Raw genomic sequence first — 13,614 nt, 5'->3', positions numbered from 1 at the left:
GCCCGAAGAAGATTTTTGTTTGAGAAGTGTCGCAAACCAACACCCCCGACTATAGTGTACTGCGATCGACAACGACGAAGGTGGCGATAGCGTTTCACTTGTTTGTTCACGTTGCACTTTCAGGTTCTTCTCGGTTACTTCCGAGGCCGGTTTGCCACTCGGAAATACGCCGGGTTCAAGGGTTAGTGTGGTTCACTTGCGGAAGCCGGTTTGCTTCTCGGAGTCGATTCTCGAGCTGTTCGTGGCTGAGGCCGGTTTTCCTCTCACTTTTCTCTTATTTCTTTCCTCCGTCTACGCCGGGTCCGATCCGGGGTGAAGGACCAATGTTCGGGCCAGACTTGGCCCCACAAAAATATCGAAGATGGTGGATACTTTCGACGGACTGTAGACTGCTATTAAAATTGCAGTGCGAGATGTTTCCGTTCCAACTGGTGAAAAAGGACCGGTGACGTAAACAACACGCGCGCTCGGTCTAAGTCCAAATCTGGTAAAGGAACTGTAATGGTCGTGTCAATTGCTCGGCAGATAACTCGCGCTCCATGGGAGTGGGGACTGAGGACATGATTGGGTAGGTTAAAATAAGATTGTGATTGTAAGAGTTTGTAATCGTTTAATGATGTAAACAAATGTAAATTAGCTAAATCGAAACATCGTGCTCAATCACCGCCCCCAACGTTCATCAATTATTGTCTTACGCTTTATGGAAAAATGCATGCTTTTTTATTACAGCTTTGAACACATTGGCAACAGTATTGAAGAACAACCAGAAGACGTTTTAATTGATTTGATCACAAGATATGGACAAACAATAATGCGTGCCAGAGATGACTTAGAGAAGTAAGTATCAACTAAAGCCAATGCAAGTTTTATTTATGTTCTCCAAGTTCTACAAGTTTTATCTGGGAAAAAAATAAGAGGCAAAGAAATTTATTATTTTCAAAACAAAGTTTATTTAAAAAAAAAACTTGATATAAAAGTTACGGAAATTGCTTTCCGCATAATTGATCGACGCCACCAACATCGTCAGCACAGCCGACAACAGTAACCCAAACTGCGAACAAAGCTAAACTTCGTTTACCTCGCCGCAATTTAAGAAAGTAGCTCGATTAACGCTCAGTAAGCAAAACCTCAGTACCTCGTGTGTGAGGCTCTGGGGGACTTTTCGATCACAATAAAATCAGAACGTTTTGGACCGTCAAACTCAACACATTGGAGTAATTAATTAAAAGAAACCACCCTTTCATAATGGACGTTTTATAACTGGCGCAGTCGAGTCTTCGCCGGAAGATGGCTGTGAGACCAAAAGTGCAAGTTAATGCGAAAAACACGGCAGTTGTTCATTCAGCAGAAATTCGTCACCAACGGCTCTGGAGATCAGGAGTGAAGCAGCCAAGGAAATTACCAGGTGAAGCAGCCACCGACCGAAGAAGATGAACCAACGTTATCCGCTGGATACTTCGGCAAGAGGCGTGATACCATCGTGTGCACATCGCGAAAAACTCAGATCCGAGTTCAGGAGCGCAGCACGACATGGATTTCAACACCTTCAACGAGGAGGACAAAGGAACAGCGTTACCCGGATTTTCAACAAGCAACAAAATTTAAAGTGAAAAAATTCAAAATTCAAAAATATTTTTCCAAATTTGATAAGTTAAGTGAGTGTGTGTGTGTGAGCAAAAGGAAAAAACACGATTCAAAATTTATTTTTTTAGAAGGTGTGTGAGTGATAAAAAAAACAAAGAAAACCATTTCAAAATTATGCAGCAAAAAAATAAATTAATGGAGTGTGTTTGAATATGCTAAGAGGAAACATTACAATGAAATAATAGTTTGTTTGTAATAGTGTTGCAATCTCGGTTGCAATCGTTTATTATTCGAACTTTAGTTATCCAGTAGTTAGTAGCACACGTGTTATTTGATTTTCCTTAACTCCTCGACTGACAGCTCGTCCACAGGGTGCACCTGCACGTAGCGCACTCCTGAACCCGCACAGGGTACCACATCTCCCTTCCTTTATTGATCGAGCGGAACATCAACGTAATCATCAAACTTCAGCGGACGTTTGCAAACTCGCTTTGGCCTTGACGGAATATTAGGGATATCAGCAGGCTTCGGTGAGGTATCCAATGGTGCTGGTGGAGAATCTTACCGGAGTGGTTCCTGCGAAATAGAACAGTTAGATGGAGATGTTGATGAGCGAGTTGATGTTAGATCTACAGATTCCGCTGGAATCTTTTTCAGATGCGAAGAGTTTCGCTCATAGGTTGTTCCACTATCCTCGCTCTGTACTGTGCAACGTGTACCAGATTTCCGTACAACAGTATACTCGACCGGAGAGTAGGTTGTCGTGAGCTTGTTTCCGGGTAGTAAATTTTGCATCAACACGTTATCCCCTTCTTGAATCGACGAAGGTCTCGCTTTCCGCTTGATGTTCTCACGGTCACAAGCATGTTTCTTCGCAATAGCATCGCGATCACAGAACTCTTCGTTTGGCGGAGCGGTTTCAATTTCCCTCAAGAACGGAAGTTTGGTTCTAATCGTGCGTCCCAGCATCAACTCCGACGGTGTCTTTCCGGTTATGGAATGCGGCGTAGAGTAGTACATCGTCAAGTACTCGTCAAGGTCCTGCTTCCAGTCTCGTTTCAAGGCGTTGCTGATCTGCAGCCGCTTCAGCAATGATCTGTTTTGCCTTTCGACCTCTCCATTTTGCTGCGGGAAGTACGGTGTTGTGTAGTTCAGGGTTATACCGTAGTGGTGGGCAAAACCGCTCATTTCTGTGAGCCGCTCATTTTCGTTCGCTCATTTAAATGAGCGGCTCTTTTGAACGGCTCATCCGCTCATTCCGCTCAAAGTCAGAAAATAGACTGGAATGAACTGAAACATCTGCCCAAGATATTTAGATTTTTTTTTTCAAACGACCAATGGAGTGTCCATGAGTATCACACTTCGTATGATTTTTGTTGATTGATAATTCAAAAATATATGTTTTCATCGCACTTATTCTGAACAGATTGGAGATCGTCCATAAAACATAGAAAACCGTCGATTTACTTTATCCTTTTTTGGAAAGCATTTCAAATATAAACGTTTTATATGAAAAGGGAGAAAAACATTGATCTCTGAAATCCACACATATCGAAAACTTTTTTCATAGAGAGATAAACAAACTTGAGTTTTTTTTTTCAGAAGTGAATATTTTCAACCAAATTATTGCTTTCAATCGTAAAAAGTAAAATGTTATGAAAAGTTAGCTGAATTATCGTTTTGATAATTATCTTCCCATAATTTTGTGAAACAAAAGATTTAATTTGGTGTTCAGTAACATGCATATTTGAGGTAGCGTTTTGCTGCACTTAATAAATTAGTCTTGAAATGCAGTTTTTTGTTTAATAAGAACAACCTTTATTCATGACAGCAAATGAATGATCAAAACAAGCGTCAAAAAAGATTTGAAAAAATGCCTTAATAAATCTATTGAACAATTACCACAAAAGAGTACCAAGTTTGTGTGATGTGCTGTGGTAAATTACATTTTAAATAATAAACGGTCCAAAACATGGATTAAAACCTTAAACTAGCATACTAATTATGTTCGAATGCGTGTAACAACTAACATAATGAGATCATGCAACATCTGGCGGCAGTCAGCTGATTCAAAATCACAGGCGCCCCGACACAGGCAAGCAACAAGCATAAAGTGCCCCATAATGTTGGAACATGAGGCGACCGGTGAGAACCTAGTTTCCCCCTCTTTTCTCAACAGCACCGTCACCACCAGCGCGTGGAAGAACGAACCGAACGAGAGCGAATGAGCGAGAGCGAAATAACGAAAGAGTGAGCGAAAACGACGCCGTTCGACGACGTCGACGACGGCGCGAGCGACGCTAATCAAGCGCTCCGTTCGTTCTTTCCGTTCATTCGCTCTCGCTCATTCGCTCTCGTTCGGTTCGTTCTTTGGCTCGCTCTTTGATTGGACGGTTCTTTGAAAAGAACCGGTTCACAAAATGAACCGCCGCTCATTTTTTTTGAGCGGTCGCTCATTCGTTCTTTAGCTTGAGCCGGTTCATAAGAACGGTTCGCTCAAAAAAGCCCATCTCTATTATACCGCATTCCCTACAATAGTCCCGGAACTCCGAACTCAAGAACTGCTTCGCATTGTCGAGACTGATTGTCCTCGGGAACCCCAGCCGCTTGAAAATGGCACGGAGTCGATCAACGGTATCCTTCGCTGTGATTTTGGTCATTATTTCGATTTCCTTATAGCGGCTGAAGTAGTCAACGATTACGAAGAGGTACTCCCCAGAAGGAAGCGGGCCAAGGAAATCGATGGCAACATCCACCCAAGCTTCCAGGGGCAGTGGTCTTCGTTGCATCGCTTCTGGTTTCTGCGGAAGTCCTGTTAGTCGGCAGCCCTCACAATCAGTAATCCATTTCTTGATGACCTTGTCCATTCCTGGCCACCATACTCTGTCTCTCAACCTCCGCTTCATTCCGGATTCTCCTGGATGTCCCTCATGTCCCAGTTCAAGGAATCTCCTGCGCAAACTTGACGGAACGATCATCTTGTTGCCCCTGACAACGAGCTCTCCGACCAATCCAAGTTCGTTTTGGAAGGTTTCGTACACTTTGATCTCCGGGTACTTCCAAATTCCTGAGCGCAAGCTATCCTTCACGAGGGTCAGCTCTTGATCGTGAATGGTCGCGTCCTCAATCTCACTAATATCGATCGCCGTTGATTCCAACACGGTCAGAATCAGGAACTTCTCATCAGGATCGATATCTTCGTTGTCATTGGAATGCACGGTTAGCCTCGACAAAGAGTCAGCAATGTTAGATGACCCTTTCCGGTAGACAACTCGGAACCTGAACGATTGTAGACGAAGAATCCATCGTTCGATCCTCAAGCATGGGCGTGATGTTGGTGAGAAAATTGCTTCGAGGGGTTTGTGGTCAGTCTCTAATTCAAACGTCCGACCGATGAGATAATGCGCAAATCGTTCGACCGCCCAAACCAACGCCAAGGACTCTTTCTCGGTCTGGCAGTATCGCTGCTCGGTAGATGTCAAACTTTTGCTTGCGTAGCAAATAAATTTTGGGCTGTCGTCGGTTGAGGATTCAAATTGCAACAAAACAGCGCCCAGTGCTACCGGAGATGCATCCGCGACGACTCTTGTACGAAGGGAGTTGTCAAAAAAACTCAAGTTCTTGACGTCCGAAATCATCGTTTTCAACCTGTAATTGAAATTTTAAGCATGCCAAGAAATACATGAAAAATATGAAAATCCACCTCAAGAAAGCCTGCTCGTGCTGATTTTTCCAGCTGAAGCTAACGTCTCGTTGAGTAAGCTTTCGCAGCGGAGCCGAAATTGTCCCAAGACCCGGCAAGAATCTTCCGACGTAAGTGACTAGTCCCAGGAAACTCCTAAGTTCTTCGACATTTCGCGGAGATCTGAAGGCTCGAATCGCTCGCACCTTATCGTCAGCTGGTCGTATGCCTTTGTCCGAAATGTGATGACCAAGGAAATCGAGCTCAGTCACTTTGAACAAACATTTCTTGAGATTCAGCAGAACGTTACGGCTCTTTAGTACGGTTAGCACCTTTTCCACACAACGATCGTGTTCTTCTTCTGTGCGTCCAAACACAATGATGTCATCGATGTAATGCACACAGTTGTCGCACCCCGCCAGTAGCTGTCCCATGATTTTCTGGTATTGTTCCGGGGCACAGCTGATCCCGAACATTAGTCGTTTGTATCGGTACATGCCGCGGTGCGTAATAAAGGTAGTAATCGAGCGTGACGTTTCCTCCAGCTCAATCTGGTGGAACGCGTCCTTGACGTCCAGCCGGGTGAAAAAATTTGCTGCGTTCATCCGAGGCAAGATATCGTCAACTGTCGGCATGACAAAGTGTTCCCGCTTGATCGCACGGTTCGCCTGGCGCATATCAACACACAGTCTCAAGTCGCCATTATCTTTAACCACCACCACCAAGGGTGAAATCCAGTCGCTGTACTGCTCTACCTTCTCGATTATGTCCGTAGATTCCAGTTGGTTCAGCTTCTCCTCAATGCGACTCAGCAGAGCAAGGGGTGGTCGTCTTGCTGGCTGAGCGACGGGAGTTACCGAGGTTACCGGGAACGGGCTATTGTTCTCAATCTTGAAACATATTTAAGTTGATGAAAGAAATGACCTAGCAGTATTAAAATCAAACTTACCATCCAGGTCCGATCATCTTGACCCGGCAGCCCAAGCCTAAGTACGTTGAGCTCCTGGGCGGTTTCCTTCCCGAGCAGCGGCTGGTTTCCATTTGCGACGACGTAGAATCGTGCTTCAGCCTGCATCTGTTGATTCTCATTCTGGATTTCGACTGTAGAATCAAACATTCCAATGACGCTGAGTGGTTGTGCGTCTTTGCCATATCCCCTGAACTGCTTGTCGACCTGCTTGGTAGCATTTCGAATTTCGATTCCTTGTACCTTCATACGCTTCCAAGTCGTGTCGTCAATTATGTTCTTGTTGCTTCCAGAATCAATCAGCACTTGCGTCATGATGCCTCCAATCTTGATCCACAGAAATTCGTCACCATCTCCGATGGAGAATATGAAACTTTTGTCTCCCCCCTCGTCATCGATGTTCTCATCATCTACTGGTCGTACTCGTTGAAAACTGCGCTTTGGTTTTGGAGTTGAGTTCGTAGCTCGGCTCACTGCGCCCTTCGCCATGACTGTTCGACATTTTTGCTCGTAGTGTCCAATTCTCTGGCAACGGTTACACTGGATGTTGAGCGCTGGACAACTTGGGTCATTTTCCAAGTGCCCGCGTTTGCCGCACCTTGAACACTCAACAGCGTGGTTCTTTGGTGGATGTGTGTGCATTCGGTTCACTTCCACCGGGACGAGGCATGGTTGACGACTACCGGACGGTCCTGCTGCTACCATCTGGCTGGCCTGATACTTCACGGATTCGTGCGTTGAGACAATCTTGAGGACATCATCCAGGCTGTTCTTGTCCGTTTGAAGTATCTTCTCCTTCAAGTCCGGCGGGGCAAACAATGTGATCTTGTCAATCACGCATATTTCGCGGCATTCTTGCTGTGTCTTGCCAAAGTTGCATTTGTTGGCTTGCTCTTGAGCTCTGAACAGGAACTTTTCGATGGACTCTCCTTGGTCTGGTTTCATCGTCCAGAAGATATTCCGCTCCATCGATTCGTGGTGCTTTGGAGCAAAGTAAGCGTCGAGCTTTTCAACGGCAACTTTGTACGGATCCACTCCATTCGTATCGTCCGCTTCCACGTCGGCTCCGGGGATTGTTTGGAAAACATCCTGAAGGTCAGGACCGGCCCGTGCCAGAAGAATGTACTTCAGTTTTGTTTTGTTCGTTTCTCCACTGGCAAAAACTGCATACTGGAAATTTCGCTTCCAGCGGACCCATTGGTCACGAACTTCGTTCGCCGGCAGCGTCTTGAATGTGAACGGGGGAATTTCGAACCTTTCCATCCTAATAGAATGAAAATACTCAGAAAATTTCACTTAGCATTTGAAACTAAAACTTTTACCTTGCTGGTTTCCTGAATCGTTTTGCCGAATCAGTTCCGAGAAAACATGTTTGTGGTGGACGACCTTCGTACGTCCTGCCTCTTCCGGCGCAGCTGGTACTGCTTCTAGCTTTCCTACTCCGTGCGGTGGATGTTCCGTCTAGCGAATGCCTTCGACCGGCCAGATGCCTTTGCGCGGCGGATGCCTTTGATCGGCGGATGCCTTTGATCGGCGGATGCCTTTGATCGGCGGATGCCTTTGATCGGCGGATGCCTTTGATCGGCGGATGCCTTTGATCGGCGGATGCCTTTGATCGGCGGATGCCTTTGATCGGCGGATGCCTTTGATCGGCGGATGCCTTTGATCGGCGGATGCCTTTGATCGGCGGATGCCTTTGATCGGCGGATGCCTTTGATCGGCGGATGCCTTTGATCGGCGGATGCCTTTGATCGGCGGATGCCTTTGATCGGCGGATGCCTTTGATCGGCGGATGCCTTTGATCGGCGGATGCCTTTGATCGGCGGATGCCTTTGATCGGCGGATGCCTTTGATCGGCGGATGCCTTTGATCGGCGGATGCCTTTGATCGGCGGATGCCTTTGATCGGCGGATGCCTTTGATCGGCGGATGCCTTTGATCGGCGGATGCCTTTGATCGGCGGATGCCTTTGATCGGCGGATGCCTTTGATCGGCGGATGCCTTCGAGCGGCGGATGCCTTTGATCGGCGGATGCCTTCGAGCAGCGGATGCCTTTGAGCGGCGGATGCCTTTGAGCGGCGGATGCCTTTGATCGGCGGATGCCTTTGATCGGCGGATGCCTTTGATCGGCGGATGCCTTTGATCGGCGGATGCCTTTGATCGGCGGATGCCTTTGATCGGCGGATGCCTTTGATCGGCGGATGCCTTTGATCGGCGGATGCCTTTGATCGGCGGATGCCTTTGATCGGCGGATGCCTTTGATCGGCGGATGCCTTTGATCGGCGGATGCCTTTGATCGGCGGATGCCTTTGATCGGCGGATGCCTTTGATCGGCGGATGCCTTTGATCGGCGGATGCCTTTGATCGGCGGATGCCTTTGATCGGCGGATGCCTTTGATCGGCGGATGCCTTTGATCGGCGGATGCCTTCGACCGGCGGATGCCTTCGTCCGGCTGCTTTAAAAAGCAAGATTAATTTTTATGTTTACGGCTTTTCCTTTTATGAATAACGAACAAATTCTTTCTTACCCTGGGTTCTAGAGCGCCCGCCTCGTCGCCAATGTTGCAATCTCGGTTGCAATCGTTTATTATTCGAACTTTAGTTATCCAGTAGTTAGTAGCACACGTGTTATTTGATTTTCCTTAACTCCTCGACTGACAGCTCGTCCACAGGGTGCACCTGCACGTAGCGCACTCCTGAACCCGCACAGGGTACCACAAATAGCAAATGACAAGTCTCAATTTGTAATTCAGAGTTACAGAAATGTAACAAACGAAGATGTAATTAAGGATTACGTAATCTTTGATTACAAATATTTGTAACACTTAATTACAAAATAGCAACAACTATAATGTTTCAAACATCACCAAAGATGCTTGAGATATTTCAAACTCGCTATGTGACCTGTTTGGTAGTTCTTTCCGATGGAAAATTTATGTGCAGTCGATACGGATCGGGACGATCCTTTCTTGGTGAGGAAGCAGTTACGGAAATTGCTTTCCGCATAATTGATCGACGCCGCCAACATCGTCAGCACAGCCGACAACAGTAACCCAAACTGCGAACAAAGCTAAACTTCGTTTACATCGCCGTGATTAAAGCAAGTACCGTAAACTGGGGTCAATCGGGACACATGGGGCGAATTGGGACAGCAGTTTTAACCATGTTGTAGCACAATATTTTGATTTTTTTATTAGTTTCGGTTAGAACAGACTCAGGCCAACAAAATGTGTACATCCATTTCCAAATTTAAAAGCTTTAAGTGCTCTAAAAACTGCTGTCCCTATTCAGACTGTAGTCCCGATTCACCCCAGATTACGGTAGCTCGATTAACGCTCAGTAAGCAAAACCTCAGTACCTCGTATGTGAGGCTCTGGGGGACTTTTCGATCACAATAAAATCAGAACGTTTTGGACCATCAAACTCAACACTTTGGAGTAATTAATTAAAAGAAACCACCCTTTCATAATGGACGTTTTATAACTTAAAATATATCTAAAAAAACGTTTGCAATTGATGTCAACAATTTGAGTAAATTTAATATCGTTTATCTTACATTTTTATTCAAATTTGGACACTAATGGTACGTTCGATTGAAAATCCAGTGCGGAACTGAGTGCCGCACTCATTGGTGCCAGTTTTGGTTCAATAGGACATCATTTCCAGCGGATTCTAATTAGATTCCGTTTCAGAATTCGGATTGATTTGACTGGGTAATAGTGACACATTTCGCGTAAAAAATGTAATACACTGAAAGAAACCGACATAGCAATGTCACATGTTTCCCACATGAATCTACCCCATCCTACTTTGCATATGAATGTCATGTGCAAAACACTTGAAAATTTTCAATCTTGCGCCGTATTAATTTCAAGTGCAAATCACGTTAGTTTCGTGTGACTTCGCACTTGATTTTGAAGTGCTGTTCACTTTAAATTTGAATGAATTGCTAATGTAATCCTTATGTTTTTCTTATGAAAACCATGAGAGCATATTTTAGAAATGTGATATTTATTTATGCAGCTTAAAACAAACTTAAAAAAAAAATGCTTAAAAATAGCTTTATTAATTTGTTTTTACATTCAATGATTTTTCACACACTTTTCTTCCCAATAAAAATCACTTTAATTGCGGTCATGGTCTAAAAACTGCGTTCGCGAATCAAAAGTACTTTTAAGACACATCCCGGCCACCAACCCGACGGATTAAACGACGATTATATAGATCTCCGGCTTGAGGGAATGTCCTCTTGGTGAAGAGGCCGATGATAGATCCTTTTTCCGATGTTCCAATTCTCTGCTCAGTAATCATCTTCTTGATGAACATTATTCATCAGAATCTGTAAATATAGAAAATATTCATCATTGAATAAAAAATAAATCACGGTCATTAGTTAGGACTTACCTCAAATATAATCTACAAAACGATAAGTCTTCTTTGCATAATCCTGCGCCTTAAACTTTATCAATTGCAGGAGCAAAAATTACCAGCTAATTCTCTTCTGCACTAGGCACCATCTTGATTTATAGGCAAAAGTTCAACGCTTGACATTCAAAACCAACACATTTCAATCTAACGTGTTTTCCACTTCAAAATCATGGGAAAAGTCAAATGGGGCAAATCGAAGGGAAATTCATTTCAATCCAAAGTGAACACCATGCGATAAAATAATGAAATGTTTTTCGCTAGCGATCAGCTGATTTCAAATGATTTTCTCATCCATTCAACATGCAAATCATATGTGAGTCATAGCACGGGATTGAAACTCGTCTGAAAAACCTGTATCATTTTCTCATTCGAAACAGTGGCGCCACGTGGTGGTAGCTGCCCTGTTTATTACACTGTGAAATTATCCATGGCCAATCCAAGGAACCAGAAGGAGACAACAGAAATGTCCGTCCAAAAGGGGGTGCTGCAAAAAAACTTATTATTTTTAACAAATTTTCGAACAAATCAGCAACGAATTACAAGTTTGACAGTTGAACTACACTTAAATGTTGGTTTTGTTATTTGTTTTTGCAAAACCGCATATTTTTAACGAAAGTGCCAAAAATATTCGTAATCACCTTTTGCCTCTTGGTGGTGCTTTGTGTTAGTATGTGTGTGGTCGATGTTTGCGGACGTGCACGCAGAACACAGAACAGTGAGAAATAGCGAAAATGCCTCACTACCTTCTGCTACAAGTCGCCATATTGAAATTGCTTGAAGATTCATACCCGTGGTCATAGGAAAAGCATGTGAATTTATCGTGTTGTTTTTTGAAGACGCTCACGTGAAAAAAACACATGAATTTGCTATGTTGGTTTCTTTCAGTGTATATTACATCAGAAAATGATTAATTTTCATCAGGTTCACAATTTTAGGTAATAGTACTCAAAAAGGAGGCAATATTCAACCTACCAAATTTTCAAAATTCCAAAATTAAACTTTTTTCTTGCTGTGTCGATTGGTGTGATGCGGCTGTCTACACACAAAGAAAAATTACTCTAAATTTAAAAAGATCGTTTGTTGGATTAAAAGTTTGCGTTGGTGAATATTCGTAGAAAGTTCAAACTTTTCAATTTAAAAGTTGGAAAGTTTTTGATACTACCATGCATTTATGGAACAAAATCGTTGTATTGGTAAAAGTATTTAACTTTTAATTGGAAAAGAAACCTTTTATGGCAAGAACACACAACATTTAGCACTACAGGGATAATTTCAGAAAAATGTGCTTGGTTTTTTACATTTATTTAAAAAAAATTTAAACGGTATGTTACGAAAACACTTTTTTGTATTTAACGCTTCTCCACTAGCTTCTGCTTCATACGGTACGCCACCGCTCACTTCCGAATACCCCAGGCTGGACGGGTCCGGATGGAGGCTTCGACGCGCGACAGCAGTGTAACACGATGGTCACGTTTCCGGCTTCAATCAGGACAGTCTTGGAGGAGTTGGCCATTGATTCGGGAATGGTGGTCGACGTTTTCCGGCTGGAAAGTAAAGTGCCTGAACGGGGAGTTCCCGATCCTGGAAGCGCATCCGGAACAGGGTTTGATGAGGCCCTCGGTACGGAGTTCGATTTTGAGCACGTAATCCTACTTCGAGAATGGCACAGATTTTTTTTTGGCTCACTGTCCAGATTCATTCGGCTGAAGCTGCGCCGTCGCGACGTGAGTGTTTGTGGGCGGGAAGTTGCTAAAAGAGATGGAGAGTAAGTAAAGTTGGCTAGCCACTGCACACATTCTCAATACTCACCGGTGCTGTAAACCGCCGGCACCGAGTGCAACATCTGCGCTGACCACCTCCGATTATGTAGCTTTCCGTCGTCGTCCTCTTCGTCGGAGGCCCATCGTGAAAATAAACTTTCGCGTACTTGTCCAAAAACCGGAAGTTAATTTTCTTCAACGCAATCTCGTTGTTCACGCAACGCTTCGGCAGCGCCATCTCCTTGATGATCTCGCCCCAGTCCTCACGCGAATTGACCTTCAACCAACAATCGCGGGGCACCACCACCCAATACAACCGGTGCGAATCCACATTCCTACCTCTCATCCTATAAAAACAAACAAAATCAATCACAAACCCCACAAAACACCCGAGCTTCCTTCTTACGCATTCCGGCCGTGGAACAGCTGCAGTTCCTGCAGGAAGCTGGCCTTGTCCTTTTCGAGCACTCGACCTCGTCCCGCTCCTGCACCACCCTCCTTCGCGGCTTTCCGCTGCTGCTGTTTGGCTCACGAAGGTTTCCGCGTCCGAGTCCTGGCTGCTGCCGCGGTCGGCTTTGCTTTGCGTCCTAGACTCACCAGCACCACCGGACCCACCAAAGTGTTTGTTTACATTTGCGACTTAGGTGAACACGGTTACACGAGAACGTCAAAATGAAATAAATTTTACAGTCGAATTAAAAGTAAAAACATTTAAATCAGTGAGCAATGAGATTTTCAAAAACTGTAGCAGTTAAAGTTTTCATTTTCAAAACAAGAAAAAAACTTTAAATGTAGCAAATTTTAACAACATTTTAATTAAGCATAAGCATAAGCATAGGTGCCCACCCGCAGTTGCTACTCCGTAATTGACCAGGACCTCCAGAAGTTACATCCACGAGCCGTGGAAGATGAGTGGGTGCTATCTTTCCTCGCTTCGCAACTTCTCAAAGGCCCCTATCATGCTGATCAATACCGGCTCCGGCCACGACCAGTGGTAGAGTCACGGGGAAGTGGATGGGAATGTTAGTCCGATACTTGAGTGATAGAGACCGCCCAATCGACTGCTTCTCCGACAAAGTATCACATGAGTTTTGAGGGGGTTAGTAGATGGGTATGAGGTCAGGATTCACGAGTGGCAGTGATGTGACCATGAGCATTTTGTTTATCGGTTGAAAAATTTAAATTTTAGGCAGC

General features: G+C 44.5%; 1 protein-coding gene and 1 long non-coding RNA gene across 3 annotated transcripts in view; one reads left to right on the top strand and one right to left on the bottom strand.

The window, feature by feature from the left end:
* The window catches only part of LOC119766649 (diuretic hormone class 2), a 105,492-nt gene that overhangs the window by 83,171 nt on the left and 8,707 nt on the right, over positions 1-13,614 (top strand). For both annotated transcript variants that reach the window (XM_038251768.1, XM_038251769.1), the window contains exon 3: positions 730-837. In XM_038251768.1, the coding sequence (XP_038107696.1) occupies positions 730-837 (108 nt within the window). The remainder of the gene's footprint in view (positions 1-729; positions 838-13,614) is intronic.
* LOC119766657 lies at positions 12,331-12,560 on the bottom strand. Its single transcript, XR_005277035.1, has 2 exons — positions 12,470-12,560; positions 12,331-12,409 (listed from the first exon to the last, which is right to left on the bottom strand). It is a non-coding gene; the product is annotated as an uncharacterized LOC119766657 (long non-coding RNA).

The sequence above is a fragment of the Culex quinquefasciatus genome, chromosome 2, assembly GCF_015732765.1.
Source record: "Culex quinquefasciatus strain JHB chromosome 2, VPISU_Cqui_1.0_pri_paternal, whole genome shotgun sequence".
NCBI classification, from domain to species: Eukaryota; Metazoa; Arthropoda; class Insecta; order Diptera; family Culicidae; genus Culex; species Culex quinquefasciatus.
This window is presented reverse-complemented; position numbering and strand designations above follow the sequence as displayed.